Source organism: Pinus tabuliformis, chromosome 1_2 (genome assembly GCF_031772625.1).
Source record: "Pinus tabuliformis cultivar Carrire ecotype Pingquan chromosome 1_2, CPIR1, whole genome shotgun sequence".
NCBI lineage: Eukaryota > Viridiplantae > Streptophyta > Pinopsida > Pinales > Pinaceae > Pinus > Pinus tabuliformis.
This window is the reverse complement of record NC_142298.1, coordinates 1,088,273,265-1,088,294,978: the sequence shown is the minus strand read 5'-3', so window position 1 is coordinate 1,088,294,978 and position 21,714 is coordinate 1,088,273,265. Positions and strand designations below refer to the sequence as shown.

At 37.7% G+C, this 21,714-nt stretch overlaps 1 protein-coding gene across 1 annotated transcript; it reads left to right on the top strand.

Moving 5' to 3' along the window:
- The first annotated feature begins 13,812 nt into the window (after positions 1-13,812).
- LOC149209965 (pinosylvin synthase-like) lies at positions 13,813-15,758 on the top strand. The gene is made up of 2 exons (XM_089396565.1): positions 13,813-14,119; positions 14,593-15,758. The coding sequence occupies exons 1-2, from the start codon at positions 13,936-13,938 to the stop codon at positions 15,588-15,590; spliced, it is 1,182 nt and encodes a 393-aa protein (XP_089252691.1). The 5' UTR covers positions 13,813-13,935; the 3' UTR covers positions 15,591-15,758.
- Positions 15,759-21,714: the final 5,956 nt, after the last annotated feature.

Here is a 21,714-nt window from a genome sequence, read left to right as displayed (position 1 = left end):
CTAAAATAGAAGGGGATGCCCTTCCCGATCTCAACAAAGTAAAATGGAAAAAAAACGCCAGAAAATAAGTAAGTGCAAGGGGTACATACGGTGGGCTTGCCACCCTCTCAGAGGAAGATAAATTTCAACTTGAGATCTCCTTCCAAACAAAACATTGGATTTACACTAAACTCCGACACCTTGCTACTAAGATCACCTTTGCACTCTTTAATCTTTACGTCCCTGTCCTCTATGCAGAAAAGAAAGACTGTTGGAAAACCCTTGTCCGATTTCCTTGATGCTTACTCCCCCAAGAATAGAATTCTAGCAGGAGACTACAACCTAATCTTTGGCCCAAAGGAAAAAAGAGGAGGAATCAGCAGCAACAACCACTTCCTTCCCTTAGTGGAAGACTTTATTCAAAAATGGTATTTACTAGACTTTAAGCCAAAAAGAGGGCTCTACACTTGGTCAAATAACAGAGCTGGGGTGGAGCATGTATTAGCCCGGTTGGATAGATTTTTACTTTAGAGCACCCTCCTATCTAAAAATATGATCATCTCAACTAAAATTTTGCCAAAGTTGACTTCAGATCATAAACCCATTTGTTCACTCTTCGGAGAAGAGGAAAATTTGGGGGCCATCCCCTTCCAGTTCAACCCTCTCTGGTGAGACAAGGAAGGGTTTATGGACACAGTCATGAAGGCCTAGTCCATCCCTGTTCTTGGATCACCCAGCTATGTGTGGGAAAAAAGCTAAAGGCCATTAAAAAATCCTTGAAATAATGGATAAAAAGTCCCCCAGACTCCCCCACTAGGCTTAGAAACCAGAACACCAAGTAACTGCTCGATTTGCAAATGGACATGGAGCTGAAAGAGATTACATGTTCATAAATTCAGAATGAGCAACAAATCCAACTCAACACTCTTCGATCACTCATAGAGGAGGAAGAATCCTTGAGGCTCAAATCTCATAATCTCTGTCTTGTGTCTGGAGACAAAAAAATTGCCTTCTTCCACAAACAAATTCGAACTTGTCCTTCTAGAAACCACATCGTTGAAATCACCTCATCGGATGGGGTTGTCCTCAAAGGCACAACTCTGTTGAAAGAGGTTGCAACCTCTCATTTCCAGAAACTGTACAAAGAAGAAGGTGTGGATGATGATGATGAATCACAAGACTTTCTCACTCACGTTCCAAGACTAGTTAATGAGGAGGATAACTCAAGACTCCTGAAGCCCTTCACTGAAGACGAAATCAGCAATGTCATCTGGAATATGGAACCATACAAAGCTCCAGGACCTGATGGGTTCTCCATTCATTTCTATAGAATCTGTTGGGACATCATCAAGGATGATCTGTTTCGAATGATCAAAGGTTTCCTCCAAAAAGCCAAAGTGGGAGGAAGCACAAACTCCAATTTTCTAGCGCTAATCCCAGAATAAGCAAACCCGGTGGCATTTGATTGCTTTAGGCCAATCTTGCTCTGTAATGCATCCTACAAAATTATCTCCAAGTTACTTGCGAATAGAATAAAGTTGATGCTAGAAAATCTCATCTTTCACAACCAAGGTGGGTTTGTTAAAGGCAGGCATATCCTGGACAATGTGATTCTAGTGTAGGAAATCATTCATTCCAACCACCAATGCCAAGAGCAAGGCATTCTCATTAAGTTGGGCGTGGCAAACGCCTTTGATTGAGTAAGGCATTCTTTCCTCCTTCAAGTTATTTCCGGTTTTGGTTTTAGTTTCGATTTTATAAAATTGACTAAGCATGTATAGGAGAGCCTTGTATAGCCCCTTTAGTAAATGGTAGGTCAGCTAAATATTTCAAAGCCTCGAGGGGCATAAGTCAAGGTTGCCCATTGTGCCCCTTCCTATCCATTTTGATGGCATATTCCCTAAACTGAAAGCTGACAACAGAGAATTTAAATGGGACACTTCCAGGCATCATGGCGATAAATGGAACAATCACAATCAACCATGCCTTGTTTACCGATGACTCTCTTCTTATGGGATGTGCCTCCATTAAAACTGAAAGGGCTTTCAAAGATGTTATCCAAAGATTTTGCAGAGTTTCTGGAGCTCTGGTCAATAGGAGGAAAAGCACAGTGTATGGCTGGGCGGTAGATCAACAAAATATTTTGTGGATTGCTCAAGCCCTCGGCTTCACAAGCTATGCCTCTTGGGACAAATTCAATTACTTGGGCCTGGCTTTAACTTTGGGATCCAGAAAGGCCCCTCATTGGATGGAAATTATCAGCAAAATCAAGGCAAAAATGACTGCGTGGGGCGGCCAATGGCTTACCTCAGCTAGGAAGCTTATCCTTGTAAAATATGTTCTCTCCTCCCTTCCAATCTATTAGGCCTCGTTTCTTTTAGCTACAAAAATGATCATCAAACAACCTTCTAAGTTGATTCGAAATTTCCTGTGGCAAGGAGGAAAGGGGAATAAAAAAAAAATCACTTAGTAAGCTAGGACATTGTGAAAAGGCCACTATCAGAAGGCGGACTTCAGGTAAGAGACCCCGGGTTGGCCAATCTGGCTTTGGGAGGAAAAATTCTCTCGAAAATATTCTCAAATCAATGTCATCCTGTAAGTCAAGTTCTCATTAAAAAGTATTTGCATGGGCTCTCAATAAATAATATTGATGAAGGAGCCTCTTGCAAAGGAACCACTCCATGGAAGCTATGTAGCCGAGGTTGGGAGTTCTTTAAAGATGACCTCTACATAATCCTTAGAAAATGGAAAAAGAATTGGGTTGTGGGAAGACAAGATCATGGGCCTCCAACCCCTAAAATTTTCCCTTGAAATTGTAGATTTGTGTGACTATCTCATTCAACATGGCATCCACAAGTTGGCTGATATTTCCTCTTGGGACTCTGGTGGGAATTGGATTGACTAGGATTTCAATTGCCTCCCTGATAAGCTACATCCTCAAAATCATCTCTTCCTAGCTACGATCTCGGGTCTTGCTCCTGTGCACCTCCATTCAAGGAACAAGTGGGGTTGGGGGAAGACTGGTGCTTACTTAGCATCGCAGGGCTTTGCATCTCTAAAAGAACATCATCCATAGATCCACTCTCCTTCTCTTTTGCAGCATGTATGGGACCCCTTTGGCCTCCCAAAGATTGACTTCTACTAGATTCTCATGCACAGAAGGGTCCTCACAGGAGATAACTTAGTGAAACGTGGAATTATCAGACCCCATAGATGCCCTCTCTATTGCTCAGCTCAGGAAATGATTGAACATCTGTTCATTGATTTCCCCTTTACACAAGAATTATGGATGCAAGAAATGCTCGGGTTGAATGCTCAAATCCCAGCGCAGCTTTCAGTAGCTAATCATTTCGCCTCCTAGGAAGAGTGTTCCCCTCACTTCAATGTGGGCCAAAATTTGGTATGCAATTCAAAATTTCATTTCTTGAGAACTGTGTTTAGCTAGGAATGAATCCATCTTCAATAACAGATTACAATCTCCCAATGTAGTGGTTGCCAAAGAGAAAGCACTGTTGTTGCAAACTTTTGAGAATTGACCTCATAAGCCAGATAATACACTCCTCCATGAAGAGATCAGCTGGCTTAGTGAGTCTTTGAGGCATGCTAACAATAAAAAGAACCCCTCTCGGCCTTGCCCAATTCAGAGTGGTGGCTTCGGACCTCTGAATTGGATTTTCAAAAGTGGTGGAAGAAACAAGGCAAAGTCACGATATTGTTTGACGGAGCCTCCAAAGGAAACCCGAGGATATTAGGAGCATGGGGTGTAATCTTCTCCCCAGACAGGCACAAAAAAGGTAGCTTCAGTTAGGGACTAGGACAAAGAACTAACAACTAGGCACGAATTTTAGGACTGCTCAAAGCTTGTCAGCTTGCTAAGGGGAACAGAGGAAAAAATATTCAATTCTTCAGGGATTAGGAAATCCTGATAAAAATCCTAAACACAGGTGATCATCTCAATAACTCAGTTTTCAACAAGACCCTTGAGAGACTCAAGAAAGCACTACAGAACTTCATTACTAGTTCATTCTACCACATCCTCCGAAGTCTAAACAAATAATTCGACACAAGCACAAACATGGGATGTCTCTTAGCTCAAGGTGATGTTTCAAAGAAAGATGAAGCAACAATATGGCACCCTATTCCTTAAGATAGAATTTAGAGCCATGTAAGAACAAGGCATTGGTGGAAATTATCTCCTTGTTACGCCCTCCATCTGACAAAGCTTATGTCTCCATGATTTTCCAAATAACCGGCGCAGGCATCACACAATATTGCTACTCCTAATCACTAATGAATGGATGGCCTTGTCACATATCTGCTCTAGCAACACAGTCAAAACCTTATATCGTGCTTGTCACATTCAATGCGACCATGGATTCAACGAATAAGCAACGTGATAAAACAATGGCTCAACAAAATTGTTCCATAACTAGATGATTCAGATCTAATGTGTGCAGGGTTCATTTCTGGGCACCTTCAGGTCTCGTCTTATCCTATCAGAGAGAATCAGAATTGGATTATAAAATGTTTCCCATTTTTTTAGGCTTCTATGTATCGAACAAGGATCCCTATGTAATTACACCAGAAACAATTGTTTAAGCTAGTTTTTCTTTGCATGGCCAACGAACCCATTCAGATTTTGTTGATGTTGTGCCGCCCGAAAGAAAAATGCTGAAGAACTATGTAATAGTCGTGCTTATGCTCCGGGCCAACCTTTCTTCACGAAATAAAAATCAACCATTTTTTGTTAAATATATATATATATATATATGTATCAATAATAGATGGTTACAAAATATAAATACTATAATATACACATTCTTTCTCCTTATCTATCTATCTCTCCCTCCTTCCCCATCTCCCTCTCTCTTCCCCTTCTCCCCCTCTCTCCCCCTTCTATCTTTCTTCCCTCCCTCTCTTGCCATCTCCCTTATCACTCCCTCTCTCTCCCTCTCTGCACCTTTCTCTCTTTGTGTCTTTATTCTTACCTCCCTCTCTCTCTTCCTTATTCTCTCCTTCTCTCTCTCACATCCTCACTCTCTTCCTTCCTTTTTCTCCCACCCCTCTCTCTCGCTCTCTCTCCCCCCAATTCTATCATTATCTCCCTCCCTCTCCCCTTCTCTCTCATTATTCCCCCCATTCTCTCCATCTATACTTCTTTGTATCTCTATCTAAACCAAAAACATACACACCCTCTCTCTACTTTCTCTCTCTATGTATTTCTTCTTCCCTCCCTCTCTCCCCTTCAAACTCAATCTCTCTATCCCTCCCTCTCTGCTTCTTCCTCTCCCTCCCTCTCAAGTCCTCTCTCTCTTCCTTCCTCTCTATCCCTTTCTCTCCTACCTCCCTCTCTCTCCCTTTCTCTCACTCCCTCTATCTCTCCACCTCTATTTCTCTATGTCTTTGTTCTTCCCTCCCATATATATCTAGAGTTAATATATATTGTAATACAACAAATTTTAAATTATATTAAATTTAATAATATTAATATTATAATATATTAATACTAATATTAGATTTAGTAATAATATTAATATTAATATTAATATTTCAATATTAATATTAGATTTAACCATATTTTTTAGGCGGCATGATAACCAAATTTATATTAAAACTACATCAAATTAATGTTTTCAAAGATTACAACTTTGATATGCAAATATTTATGGCTTTAAATGTTTTAATATATAAATACGATATGGTTTTCCTTTTAAAGATTCATTTTACAAATATTTAATTAAAAGAAATATTAAAACATTTTGGAGCAAGATTTTATATTCTTTGTCTTGAATTTACCTTTTTACTTTGATTTAAGAAATTGTATTGAATTAGTAAAGAGTAAAGATGTTTAAAGGTTTACCTAATTTATAATTTTAATGTGATTAATCTTTTTGTTGAAGGCAAAGTTATGATCTATTCATGTTCAACATATATATAAAAAAACATGAGTTAATTGTATTTGAGACATTATTTATCTATTTTGTATGGTTATTTTGGCCGACATTAACTAAAAATTAAAGTTTGTGGAGAGATATAAAAATTACACCTCCTAATTAAATATATAATTTTAAGTGTTTGGAAAATATGTATGAATAATAAATAGCTACAAAATATAAATATCATAAAATAAAATATTTAAAATGTTTTTATTTAATTTAAAATTTATCCAATAGTTTAAGAAATTGCATTGATATTGAATGATTCAAAAATATAAATACCATAAAACATCATATTCAAATTATTTTATAAAGCTTAGAGTTGATCCCCATACATATACATTTTTCATAAATATGATATGAATATGCATTTTTTATTAATATTTTGATATTTAAGTATATAAAACATATCTATAGTCATAATATTCATAATCATTTTCTAATATTAATAAATATGTTTTATGATAAACATATCCATTTTTATTTATAAAAAGATTAAAATATAAATATTTCCCCCAAAAAATTATAATATTTTATAAAATTTAAAACTAGTTTATTATTCAAAATAAATATATATCAAATTGTTTTGGATATCCTTGGACATGTGATCTCAGCTAGAGTTTCAGTGTGAAAACACTGATTCCCCTTCAACAGACCTACGGTTGCATCGATCCCTTCATCGACACCTACCCCACTCTGGACTTCTCACAGAGGCATGAGTACACCTGCTGTGAGGGGTGAGAGATCCCCTCCTACCAAAACATAACAGCTAGCGAAACAAGAAGTCAAGGAGAAGTGGTGGCAGGAAATGATGGACGAAATGAAAAAGGCCCTCCTATCCTCAGTGTCCAGTGGCAAGCACGCTTGTGTGGCCAGTGTCTTCCACGGGTTGCCAAAAAACTGTGATTTTTCATACCTAACAACGAGCTAGACATATACAGGAAGTACATGAAATGCCATGGACTGATATGTAAATTTATTGGGGCTTGGCAAACAGAAAGTGAGTTGGTGAAATGGTCCAAAAAAAATGGCATCCAAAATGTCATATTGAGCTCAAACTGGGGGCTAAAGGCTTCTTTACCATGATTTTCACCAATATGGAGGACAAGAAAAGGGTTTTCAAAAATGTACCATACTTTTTTAACAATGGAGGTCTCTTTACGAGGCATTGGAAAGAATGCTATAATCCTAATGAGGACAAACTCTTAGCATTACTAGTATGGGTCAAATTCTTTTCCTTATCAGTGGACTTTTGGGATCCATAGATCTTAACAAGGATTGGAAACTCCATTGGAAACTTTGTTAAGGTTGCAGATTCCACGTGGTGGGGAAAATATACCTCTTATGCTCAGATCTGCGTCTATATGAATATAACTGAGCCTCCTTGAATTCATTGAGCTTGAATAGCATGATAACGTTTGGCAGAAACCCTTGGACTATGAGTATATACCCTTCACATGTCTTAGATGCCACGAGTACGCACACCCGTTTCGTGAATGCTCTCTCAACCAGTTTGAACCTAAAGAAGCACCCAACACAAATAGCTAGGCCAAAACAGAATAGGACGTGGAGGGATTTCAGGAAGTTCAAATGAACAAACTAAACTAGAGGAATAAAAAAACTCCCCACCAGCCTCCAAGTAGTAAAGGCCTGTGAAATAACAATCGATATGACATCCCATAGGAGGAGGAGGAGGGTATTGAAGTCCTAAATGAAAATACAGGCCTGGAAAACCAACCTACCCCACAAAAGGGATGGAATACTACAAAGAGAAAAGTGGAAGAGGAACTGAAGACAAAGAAGCCAGCACGCAAACATTTGATCAGGCCAACATGGAGATCGACAACCACCAGGAGGATCTTAGCATAGAATATGAAGTAATGAGAACATTATTGAATGAGTGGGAGCATCTAGATGAGAGATTCATCCTGGAGGACCAGAAACAACTCTACAAATGCACCTTTCAATAGTACAAGGCCAAGTAAAGAATGACAACTATAGAACAATCAGAACATTTTGGATTGAAAGCAAGCCAAGTTCTGGAACAAGGATCTCAAGGGAACGGAGGGAAAAAGAGAGGAAGGAAAAATCTAACTGAATCCATACAGATGGTAGGAGAAATGGTAGTAAACTCTCAAAGGGTGGTTCCACTATCGGCGGTCTTCCACCAACTTAGAAAACCCATGAAATGATCATTACATCTTGGAATTTAATAGGCCTCAACAATAGGGGCAAACAAAGGTATTTGAAGGATAGGCTCAAAAGGGAGAAGCTAAGTACTATGGGGATTCAAGAAACCAAGATTGCATAAGAAAACCTAAACAAAATTCTGAAGAGTTACAAACCCCATTATGAAGCACTAGCTCAAGATGCGAGAGGTAGTGCTGGAAGCCTAGTTATCCAATGGAGCCCTGCTGAAATATTATTCGAGGATTGGTTTAGCATCCTAAGAATACTCACAGGAAAATTTATCCATATTCGATCAAGAGATTGGGTCCTATTGACAGGCGTTTATGGGCCTCAAATTTTAGGAGAAAAAAGGGGTTTTCCTCTAGAAACTCACAAAACTATGACAAGTGTATCCATATAATCTCTAGATAGTAGGGGGTGACTTCAACATGATATCATTTGTAGAAGAGAAGAAGGGAGGAATCAATCAAAAAAAGGTAGACATGGAAGCATTTGGGTATCTCATTATGGATCTCCACGTTATGGATCTATCGACGAATAATGGAGTCTACACTTGGAGCAATAGAAGGGGAGAAGTCCACCAAATCGCATGACGTTTGGACTGGTTCTTGACCTCAGCACATAATTATAATTTAAAATTAATAGATCCACCTACCATATAACATTTATGTAAATTAATATTTTTTATTAAATTCTTCAATTCTATTATTATAATTAAATATATAATTTTATCCATTTTGAAAATATGTATCAATATTAAATGGTTACAAAATATAAATACCATAACATATAATATTTAAAATACTTGTATTTATTAGATACCATTTTGGGATTCAACTGCATTAAGTAAGTCATTCACATATGACCATTTCCATGAGAGGTAGTCGTAACTGACTAATTTCTCATGATTTTTGAATAGTTCAATTAGCACTCATTGTATCGGGTGATGCTCACAGGGGTGAAGAAGTGGGATTGAAACTAGTGAAATGAATCACATAGCATCAATAATCACTTCTAGGGCTTGCACTTGGTAACCAAGACTTCTCGGGAGGTCACCCATCCCAGATAGCCTCTGGCTCAAGCGCGTGCTACCTCTCATGGAAATGGTCATACGTGAATGACTTACTTAACATAATTGAATATATCTAATATAATGCACTGCATAAACCCCCTTATACTTAAATTCAAAAAAGAGTGAATGGATCTCTTCTTGAATGGTTCATGAGGCACAATACTTGCTAAGGTTTTGCAAATGGGGTAGCAAGCTAAGTGGGCATGGTTGTGGGGAAAACTCCATAGTTAAGCGCGCTTGAGCCAGAGGCGATCTGGGATGGGTGACCTCCCGAGATGTATTGGTTACCAGATGCAAGCCGCAGAAGTGATGATTGACGCTATGTGATTCATTTCACTAGTTTTAATCCCACTTCTTCACCCCTGTGAGCATCACATGTGTAATGAGTGATAAGTGAATTATTCAAAAATCATGAGAAATTAGTAAGTTACGACTACCTCTCATGGAAATGGTCTTACGTGAATTACTTACTTAACGCAGTTGAATCCCGAAATGATATCTAATATAATGCACTGCGTAAACCCCCTAATACTTAAATTCAGAAAAGAGTGAAGGGATCTCTTCTTGAATGGTTCATGAGGCACAATACTTGCTAAGGTTTTGCAAATGGGGTAGCAAGCTAAGTGGGCTTGATTGTGGGAAAAACTCCATAGTTAAGCGTGCTTGAGCCAAAGGCAATCTGGGATAGGTGACCTCCAAGGAAGTCCTGGTTACCGAGTGCAAGCCCTAGAAGTGATGATTGATGCTATGTGGTTCATTTCACTAGTTTCAATCCCACCTCTTCACCCATGTGAGCATCACCCGATGTAATGAATGCTAAGTGAACTATTCAACAATCATGAGAAATTAGTTAGTTACAACTACCTCTCATGGAAATGGTCATACGTGAATGACTTACTTAACGCAGTTGAATCCCAAAATGATATCTAATATAATGCACTGCGTAAACCCCCTAATACTTAAATTCAAAGAAAATGAAGGGATCTCTTCTTGAATGGTTCATGAGGCACAATACTTGCTATGGTTTTGCAAATGGGGTAGCAAGCTAAGTGGGCTTGATTGTGGGGAAAACTCCACAGTTAATCGTGCTTGAGCCAGAGGCGATGTGGGATGGGTGACCTCCCGGGAAGTCCTGGTTACCGGGTGCAAGCCCTAGAGGTGATGATTGACGCTATGTGATTCATTTCACTACTTTCAATCCCACTTCTTCACCCCTGTGAGTAACATCCGATGCAATGAGTGCTAAGTGAACTATTCAAAAATCATGAGAAATTAATCAGTTATGACTACCTCTCATGGAAATGGTCATATGTGAAAGACTTAAAGCAGTTGAATCCAAAAATGATATCTAGTATAATGCAATTTTTCAGTTACGACTACCTCTCATGGAAATGGTCATAGGTGAATGACTTACTTAAAGCAGTTGAATCCCAAAATGATATCTAATTTAATGAAATTAGTTAGTTACGACTACCTCTCATGGAAATGGTCATACGTGAATGACTTACTTAAAGAAATTGAATCCCAAAATGATATCTAATATAATGCACTGTGTAAACCCCCTAATACTTAAATTCAAAAAAGCATGAAGGGATCTCTTCTTGAATGGTTCATGAGGCACAATACTTGCTAAGGTTTTGCAAACGGGGTAGCAAGCTAAGTGGGCTTGATTGTCCCTCCCTCTGTCCTCCTGTCTCTACCCCCCTCTCTCCTCCTCTCTCTTCCTTTCTCTCCTACCTCCCTCTCTCGCCCCCCATGTCTCTCTCTCTATCTCTCTCTCTCTCTCTCTCTTCCCTCCAACCATGTCACTATCTCTCCCCCTCTCTAATTTTCTCTATCCCCCTCTCTCACCCCTCCATATTTGTGTTATATATTACCTTTCTCTCCCGCTCTCACTCCTCTCCTTATTTCTCTCTTCATTCCTCTCCCCTGTCTTTTAGTTTAGCTCCTTCAATGCAAGCATTCAAATAGGATTAGAAATCACCATCTACACTAAAAGCAATGCATCTAGTGCAAGAAATATTATTCCTTCTCTCCCCCCATCTATATCTATATCTCCCTCTATCTCTACTTCTTTCTCTTTATCTCACCTCCACCAAAACACACATGTTCTCTCCCTCCATATCTATCTATCTCTCTCTTCACCTTCCATCTATATCTCTCTATCCATTTGTCTCTCTTTTTTATCTCTGTATCACCCCAAAAACATACACACTCTTTCTCCTTATCTATCTATTTCTCCCTCCCTCTCCATCTCCCTTTGTCTTCCCCTTCTCCCCCTCTCTCCCCCCTTCTATCTCTCTTCCCTCCCTCTCCTGCCATCTCCCTTATCACTCCCTCTCTCTCTCCCTCTCTCCACCTTTCGATCTTTGTGTCTTTATTCTTACCTCCCTCTCTCTCTCCCTCTCTCCACCTTTCGATCTTTGTGTCTTTATTCTTACCTCCCTCTCTCTCTTCCTCCCTCTCTCCTTCTCTCTCTCTTACATCCTCACCCTCTTCCTTCCTCTATCTCCCTTTCTCTCCCACCTCACTCCGTCAAACAAAGGCAGACAAGGAAGCATTTGGGGATCTCATTACGGATCTGCACCTTGTGGATATGTCGACGAATAATGGAGTCTACACCTAGAACAATGGAAGGGGAGGATTCCACCAAATCACATGACGTTTGGACCGGTTCTTGACCTCAGAGCATGTGATCACTAGGTATATCTTCTTTGATACCTCGATCCTACCTTTCATGGGATATGATCACTGGCCAATCCACATGGAGATTACTTTAAAAATGGGTCCTAAGAAATTCCCCTTCAGATTCGAAGCCTTCTGTCTAAGGAACCCCAACTTCATGAAGAAAATAGAAGGGTGGTGGAATGACAGTGAAGAGCAAGGAAGGAACCACATGCATCCCTGTTAGCTGAAGTTAAATGAGCCCAAACAAAATATCGAGAAATGGAACTAGGAAGAGTTTTGCCACATCATGAAAGACCAACACCAACTAACCAATACTCAAGAGATCAATACCCAAAAATGAACTTCATGGATAAACAAACTAAATACAGAAAAGAAAGGAACTTCATAGAGATATAATGAATATCCTAAAGGATTTTTCAGGCGTTTCATGTTCTCCCACCCATGCTTGAAAACCATTAATAGAATGTTAAAAGAAATAAGTAGATTTAATTATATAATTTTATTGTCATATATCATTAATTTTATAAATTTAAATGTATTATTGATTTTATTTAATTTATTCTAAGAAAATAATTAGATTTAAGAAATGCTAAAATCATTTAAAAGTAATAAAAGTAGATAATAAGATAATGGTTTTGTTGTATTTGTGAAAGGAAAAAGAAGAAAGAAAGAAATGATCATAATTTACTTGTCAAATCAATAGCGATAGGGAGGACAATTATTATTAACTACTATAAGTGAATTTATATCAAGTCATCACCATTATTCAAGTAAAACAATGCCACTTAGAATAACTTATTAGTGCTCCATAAAGAGGTAAGATTTAGTTGTTGCCAAAATTATTTTCATTTCAAAAAATTAAAGTAATTTATATGCTTTTGAAATGGACTATTTTGATTTACAACAATTCTATCGTGAAATAATTTATAAGTACGGTCTAGGCTTTGCTATAGTTCCAAATTTTAGGTGACTTTTTTTGTTTTTAGTAAATAGAATTCAAAGTTGGAATATATTTACTCATTATGCAGGTTGATAGGTTAGATGAGGAGATCTTAAGCGATCTTGGAGGTTGATAGGTTAGATGAGGAGATCTTAAGCGATCTTGGAAATTTGACAAGAGAGAGGAGGGAGGACGTCACAGTGGAAAACCGCCTCAGCAGCCACATGGCTAGCAAACCCGCATTGAAAACCCAAGTATGAATAATTTGTCTCAAAGACTAAAACCGCCTCAGCAGCCACATGGCTAGCAAACCCGCATTGAAAACCCGAGTATGAATAATTTGTCTGAAAGACTAAGATGGTTTGGGAAATAATCTGTTTCAAAGACCATATTGGGTGGATTTGTAATTACCTCGCAGTGCACCAGAAGGGAAGGTTGGTTGGTGAGGTTAGATTAATGTGATACTGGGTGGATTTGTAATTACCTCGCAGTGCACCAGAAGGAAGGAAGGAAGGAAGGAAGGTTGGTGAGGTTAGATTCATGTGATATGTCACGTCACTCACCATATTTTCTTCCTTTTCCTCAGTGGCGGCTTCACAGTTGTGTCACTCAAATACAAATACATTGGCGGGCGGCTTCACATTGGCGGCTTCACAGTTGCGTCACTCGATTTCGACCGAGTTGATGGATAATCTGAATATTCGTCGTCCACAATCACGTTTCTGATGATTTCCAGTCTCGTCTCCTCTCCTGGAGTATGTACGTATGAATATTCAAAACCCATTCATTCACAATAAGATACGGTATTGACCATGACATCGCTGTATGGTTTAGTTGGTGTTGACTCGAGATATTCAAACAAAGCAACCATAAGTCATCATATTATATTAGAGAATGATATTAATAATAAATCGAACCCATGGTATTGGACTCGTGCACTAATTCATCCATTATATTATATTATATTGATGCATAATAATAATAATCTCATATCAAAGTGTATAAAATAGCTATAGATTTAGAGATTCTTATAGCTATTCGACGAGAACAACAAAGTAGAGTAAATATTGAGATTTGTTGTCCAGGGTTTGGTACTAGGCTTAACCTCCTCATAGCATAGCATAGCAGAGATGGGGGGCGTTGATTTTGAAGGTTTCAGGAAGTTGCAGAGGGCAGATGGCTTCGCTTCGATCCTTGCTATCGGCACTGCCAATCCACCCAATGCTGTGGATCAGAGCACATATCCAGATTTCTACTTTCGAATCACCGGTAACGAGCATAACACAGAGCTCAAGGACAAGTTCAAGCGAATATGTAAGTTTCAGTTTCAGTTTCTTCATTCTGTTTCTGGCGCGATTCATGAATCAATCATGTGATCGAAGAAATATTATTCTTGTTACAAAAACCAACCTGTCCTGTTTTCATGCGAAGAAATTTTATTCTTATTACAAAAACCAACCTGTCCTGTTTTCATGCGAAGAAATATTATTCTGAAATCTGCAATACTTAATCAATATTAGCGTAGCACAAACTTTCTTTTATTATTACATTAGCCACCCAGCTAGTCAAACAAGTGAGAGATTCCGAAATCTGCACTGCTTACTTTTCAAATTTAGTGGCGGTAACTTTTTCGGATATTATTGTAATATTTAGTGGCTGTAATATTTTTCAGATATTAGGTTGATTGATTATAATTTAAATCATGTGATGAATCATGAATCATCCAAGATTTTGGATACAAAAATGATGTTAGTTTTTCTAATCATCATACATATGGCTCCATGCAGGTGAAAGGTCGGCAATAAAACAGAGATACATGTACCTCACGGAGGAGATTCTCAAGAAGAATCCCGATGTGTGCGCGTTCGTGGAGGTGCCATCGTTGGACGCACGGCAGGCGATGTTGGCTATGGAGGTGCCCCGACTGGCAAAAGAGGCCGCTGAAAAGGCCATTCAGGAGTGGGGGCAGTCCAAGTCTGGGATCACTCATCTCATATTTTGCAGCACAACGACTCCGGATCTACCCGGAGCAGACTTTGAGGTAGCCAAGTTGCTGGGGCTGCACCCGAGTGTGAAGAGAGTGGGCGTGTTCCAACATGGCTGCTTCGCCGGAGGCACCGTTCTTCGAATGGCAAAAGACCTTGCCGAAAACAATCGAGGAGCTCGGGTGCTGGTCATCTGCAGTGAAACCACCGCCGTTACCTTCCGTGGACCCTCCGAGACTCACCTGGACAGCCTGGTGGGGCAAGCTCTGTTCGGCGACGGTGCGTCTGCCCTCATCGTGGGAGCTGATCCCATCCCTCAAGTGGAGAAGGCCTGTTTCGAAATCATTTGGACAGCCCAGACAGTTGTTCCCAACAGCGAGGGAGCCATCGGTGGGAAGGTGAGAGAGGTCGGACTGACCTTCCAACTCAAAGGCGCGGTTCCGGATCTAATCTCTGCCAACATTGAAAACTGTCTGGTGGAGGCGTTCAGTCAGTTCAAAATATCCGACTGGAACAAGTTGTTCTGGGTTGTTCATCCCGGAGGACGTGCCATCCTTGATCGGGTGGAGGCCAAGCTCAATCTGGATCCCACAAAACTGATACCCACCAGGCACGTTATGAGCGAGTACGGAAACATGTCCAGTGCGTGCGTCCACTTCATATTGGATCAGACGAGGAAGGGGTCTCTACAAAACGGATGTTCAACCAGCGGAGAGGGATTGGAAATGGGAGTTCTATTTGGATTTGGGCCGGGCCTCACCATCGAAACAGTGGTTCTCAAGAGCGTTCCTCTTCAATAATTCAACAACTAAACTTTCAGACGCAACATCTAAAATTTAGAATAAATAAATGTGAGCAACTATCCATTTTTACTCTTTACTCCAAGAGAATAAATGTAACCAAGATAGAGTGTTTCTAATAATAGTTCCAAATTCCAAGAGGTGCATGAGTTTCACTGTATCTTTCTTTCTTAATAAAAGAAAGGTTATAGTTGTAAAATATTCAAACGTACTTTCTACTCCTCTCCTCTCCTATTGGAGCCCGCCCTTCAAATTGAGAGAGAGACACGACTGAATGTTTGAAAATATTCAAACGTACTTTCACATATTTTGAGTTAAATAATATTTGAAGTTCCAATTTTTAGGCGAAATTTTTGAGTTAAATAAGATTGGAAGTTCCAATAATTTCACTAAATAATCGACACCTTAATTAGATGAGGGATATACGTCCACTGTGTTCGCTCGGTTCGATACGTAACATATCTCTTAGCTCGATTGGGACCCACCCACTTGATGCCGGAGAATCTGATTTACAGTTACAGGCTCTTGAAGTATGAATATTCAAAACCCAACCCATTCCTGTTGAGGAGGAGTACGTCATACCGTTTTTGATAATGACACTGCATGCATGCCTTCAAAACTTATCCATTCGCATTTCTCCAAACCATCCATGGATTTCCAGTTCACTGATAATGACACTGCATTATTCATTGGCATCAATTTGATAATGACACTGCATTATCCATTGGCATTTCTCCAAACCATCTGTGCATTTAAAAATTTGGATGATTAGATTATTTTGAAGAATTTATTAATATTAATTTTAACAAATAAGTTATCGTGTAAATAGGTTTAATGGTTAAGAAAATGTATTTTTCTTATTTTTAATATATATATATATATGTATATATATAATTTCAAATTAATAAATCACTTTATTATATAACAATGAAGTGGATTAGTTAAAATTTTCAATTCTATTATTATAATTAAATATATAGTTTTAACTATTCAGAAAATATATATCAATAATAAATAGTTATATAATATAAATAATCCCACACCACCTTAGAAAATATATATCAATAATAAATAGTTATATAATATAAATAATCCCACACTACCTTTAGTCTCTGTTTCTATAATCATAATATTCATTTTCATTTTATAATACTAATGAATATGTTTGATAATAAACATATTAACACCACCTGTGAATCCCACATTCCCTTTAGTCTCTGTTTCTATAATCATAATATTCATAATCCTTTTATAATATCAATGAATATGTTTTATAATATTCATAATCCTTTTATAATATTAATGAATATGACACCAACTTTGAATCACACACTACCTTTGGTCTCTGTTTTTGGTGACATAAGTCCCCTTTTTATTAATAATTATGAATATCCCAAAGCTTTTCCACATATTTCGTATTCTCCCTTCCATACTTTGAATCCCTCGGTAGAATATTAAAAATACTAAGTAGGTTTATTTATATAAATTTATTTTCATATATAATTAATTTTACGAATTGCCATGTATTATTTATTTTATTGAATAGATCTAATAAAATTTAAGAAAACAATAAAGATAAATTCATAAAATTAGATAATAAGACTATTGTTTTCTTTTAAAACAAGGATTTTCTTTATCATAATTTATTTTTCAAATTAGTAATGACGACAATTATTATGGGTTACTATTACTACTATTACTGAATGCATATCAAATCATCACCATTATTCAAGAAAAACAATGGCACTTAGAATAACTTATTAGTAGTCCATAAAAGGGTTGGCTCTAGCTTTTGTCTCAGTGTTTTTTATTTCGAAAAGTAAAAAGTAATTTATATTCTCTTAAAATCATACATTTTGATTTACAACAATTCTATTATTAGAGGTACAAACCTTTCCAAAAAATATTTAGCTACCAAATTGTAAAAGAATCACTCTGGATTACCTAATTATTTAGGGAAATTTGATAACTACCCAAAATCAAAATAAAAGATGAGTGAATGTAAAAAATTATTCTGAACATACCAGCCTAACTTTTTACGGTCTTCGGTTTGCTATAGTTCCAAATTTTAAGTGAAATTTTTTATTTTTGGTTAATAGAATTCATAACTACCCAAAATAAAAAATGAGTGCATGTAAAAGAATATTGTGAACGCACTCGCATAACTTTTTATGTCTTCGATTTGCTAGTAAAATTTTTCGATTTGCTATAATTATGTGAATAACTTTTTATGTCTTCGATTTGCTAGTAAAATTTTTCAATTTGTTATAATTATGTGAATTTTTTTATTTTTTTTTTAATTAATAAAATTCATAACTACGCCAAATAAATAAATAAAAAGATAAGTAAATATAAAAAATTCTTTTTCATAAAATTCAAAGTCTCAATATATTTACTCATTTACACTCCCATAGCTTAGATCAAGAGATCTTAAGCGATCTCTGTCGAGAAACTCCAAATTTCACAAGAGGGGCGAGGCCATCTCTGTTGAAAACCGCCGCCTCATATTGAGGCATGGCATTCAAAACCACTAGGGAACAACCTAACCCAATCCCTCCCCTCCCCTCTCTGGAATAATTTGTTTCAAAGACTAAGACTCAGCACATTGGCTGGACATGTAATTATTTTAATATTCCACGTGTTTAATTGGTTCCCTACCTAAGCTCCACACTAACCACATTGGCTGGACATGTAATTATTTTAAGATTCCACGTGTTTAATTGGTTCCGTACGTACGCCACTGACGCCTTTTCCTCTCCTCCTTCACTCCACACTAACCACATTGGCTGGACATGTAATTATTTTAAGATTCCACGTGTTTAATTGGTTCCGTACGTACGCCACTGACGCCTTTTCCTCTCCTCCTTCGCGGCTTCACACTCACTCTCTTACCTCCATTTCCACCTCTTGACACCGACTTGATGGATAATCTGAATATTCAAAACCCATTCGTCCACACATTTCATGGATTTAAAATTTTAGATATTTAGATTATTTTTAAAAATTTGTTAATTTTAGTGTCATCCTATTTATTTAACAAATAAATTATATATTATAATTTAAATAGGTTTAATGGTTAACAAAAATGTGTTTTTTAATTTTATTTTTAATATATATTTCAAATTAATAGATCAACCTACTCTATAACACACAAAATAGAATATATATTATTTCAGAATTATTTTCCCAATATAACTTGAGCTATAATTAAATGTTACTTATGTCAATGATACGTCAGGAAAAATCTTTATGAATATAGTTCTTATGAATATCAATCTTATAAATTATGTATAGAAATGATATTTTATGTGAATTAATAAAAAGGTCTTGCAACCATTAACAAGCAATAATAATATTGATAATCCCAACTTTGCCAAGTGATTTCACATTCAACACCTATGTTAATTATAGGTCGTAGTTTCTAATTTAAGAATTATAAGTCACCGTTTCAAATTCCAAGAAGGTACACTTTCATTGTGTTTTTCTTTCTTGATAAAAGGTTACCATTTTAAATTCTAAAAAGCAAAGTATGTCATATTACTAAAAGTAGCTAGAAATCAAATTGACTGCTTTAATAACGTCAACATCACTTTCTTTCTTGATAAAAGGTTACCATTTTAAATTCTAAAAAGCAGAGTATGTCATATTACTAAAAGTAGCTAGAAATCAAATTGACTGCTTTAATAATGTCAATGCCACTGTGACCACTCCACTCCTTCCTCCTATATTCAAAGTTATGTTCTTATTCTCTCCCTTATGCCTTGCATATATCAAATTAAAATATGAATGAAGAGGAGAACAAGCTTTCAGACCAGCGAATTGGAAAAGAAGTGGACTGGATCCTGGACCCTGGAACAGTCAGCACTCGCACTACTCAATTCGTCAGAACCCAAGCTGAGAGCTGGCACATGAAGACCCTTCTTGCGAAAGCTCTGGGTATTCAGGGAGAACATGCGGAGCAGTTGCAAAAGCTTCAGAATTTCACAGAAGCTATGAGGCATGATCATATGGCGGTCGTTGAGAGTAGTGAATTCAAGCTGAGTTCGTTGGAGCAACAGGTCGACACTATCGACAAGAAACTCACGGTTCTGATTAAACTCTTAAGACATGTCATTGGTCAAGACAGCAAGCCTTCAGATATGCAGAAGGGAGATCCGACTGGAGATCAGCAGGGCAATCCTCCCAAGCCAGGACAGGTCAACATGTCAAGGTCTGCACTGGTCCTGGAGGCGTTTAAACATCTCTGATTCTATAGTATCTCAGACTCCACGTCCTCGGCGGTCAGTCTCTTTATTTTTGCGGCTTGCTATCCTCGCTTCCATCTTCTTTGCGGGTTGATATGTTTACTGTCTAGGTAGCCTGTCTAATGCCTTCTCCGACAGGTCTTCCTCTGTTTATGTCTCTCTGCTAGTTCTAGTTCTCTGTCGCCCTCCGTTCTGTGCTGGTTTTTAGTTTTCAGTTACTCTGACTTCTCTTTTTGGTCTCCTGAAGTAAGGTTTGTTGTTAAGCAGCCCGTAGTCTGCAGATGCAGAAGTTTTTTACTATATTTTCTTTTTGTTAATATCAAAAGCTGACTTACAAAAAAAAATATTACTAAAAGTAGCTAGAAATCAAATTGACTGCTTTAATAATGTCAATGCCACTGTGACCACTCCACTCCTTCGTCCTATATTCAAAGTTATGTTCTTATTCTCTCCCTTATGCCTTGCATATATCAAATTAAAATATGAATGAATGTTTGGAATGCATATATGAAAAGATGAATGAATGTTAAAAAATATTTTGGATTGTACTTTCTTGTAGCACATAAGTTTTTACGTTCTTTCCTCTTGATCCAATCAGGTGGAGGCAAAACCCAATCTAGATCTTATTAGTACTCCGTCATTTTTGAGGTTGCCGAAAAAATCACAGAACCACTTTGGAAACTCAGAATCTAGCCCTTCGAGTTTCACAGGGCATCAGGTGGAGGCAAAACCCAATCTGCATCCTATTAGTACTTCTTAATTTTTTAGGTTGCGGAGAAAATCACAAAGGTAACCGCATAACCACTTTGGGAACTGGGAATCTAGCCCTTCGAGTTTTAGAGGGGTGTCTTTCTTTATGATTTAGCTTTGTTTGACTGAAGGTATTAGGCTATCTATTAAGTTCACGTTTGGGCTTTTTGTGTTGTTGGGTTGAAACTGGGAAGAAAGGCCGTTGGAAAAATGGAGTCGTGGTGATCAAATACAGAGTTTACATGCTAAACTTACATGGAAGGTTAGCCAAATTCACTCGATCCTTTATGACATATGGTGTGAATGAGAGGAAAAGGTTTAGAGATCTATCTCTCTCTTCCTCACTCTCTTCACCTTCCATCTATATCTCTATATCCATTTGTCTCTCTTTTTATCTCTATGACACTCCAAAAAGATGCACACTCTTTCTCCTTATCTATCTATCTCTCCCTCCCTCTTCATCTCCCTCTCTCTTCCCCTTCTCCCCCTCTCTCCCCCCTTTTATCTATCTTACCTCCCTCTCTTGCCATCTCCCTTATCACTCCCTCTCTCTATCTCTCCACCTTTCTATCTTTGTGTCTTTATTCTTACCTCCCTCTCTCCTTCTCTCTCTCACATCCTCACTCTCTCTCTCTCTCTCGCTCTCTCTCTCTCTCTCTCTCTTCGCCCTCGAATTCTATCAAAAAACCCTCTCTCCTTTTATGTCATTCTCCCCCCCATTCTCTCCATCTATACTTCTTTGTATCTCTATCTAAACCAAAAACATACACACCCTCTCTCTACTTTCTCTCTCTATGTATTTCTTCTTCCCTCCCTCTCTCTCCTTCAAACTTAATATCTTTATCCCTCCCTCTCTGCTTCTTCCTCTCCCTTCCTCTCAAGTCCTCTCTCTCTTCCTTCCTCTCTATCTCTTTCTCTCCTACCTCCCTCTCTCTCCCTTTCTCTCACTCCCTATATCTCTCCACCTCTATTCCTCTATGTCTTTGTTCTTCCCTCCCATATATATCTAGAGTTAATATATATCATGATATATTAATATATATCGTAATATAATAAATTTTAAAGTATAATAAATTTAATAATACCAATATTATAATATATTAATCCTAATATTAGATTTAGTAATGATA

Excerpts from the sequence above, each read along its gene's own strand:
- LOC149209965 (XM_089396565.1), top strand. The coding sequence starts at position 13,936 with ATGGGGGGCGTTGATTTTGAAGGTTTCAGGAAGTTGCAGAGGGCAGAT. Across the intron at positions 14,120-14,592 it reads GGACAAGTTCAAGCGAATAT|GTGAAAGGTCGGCAATAAAA; the intron begins GTAAGTTTCAGT and ends GGCTCCATGCAG.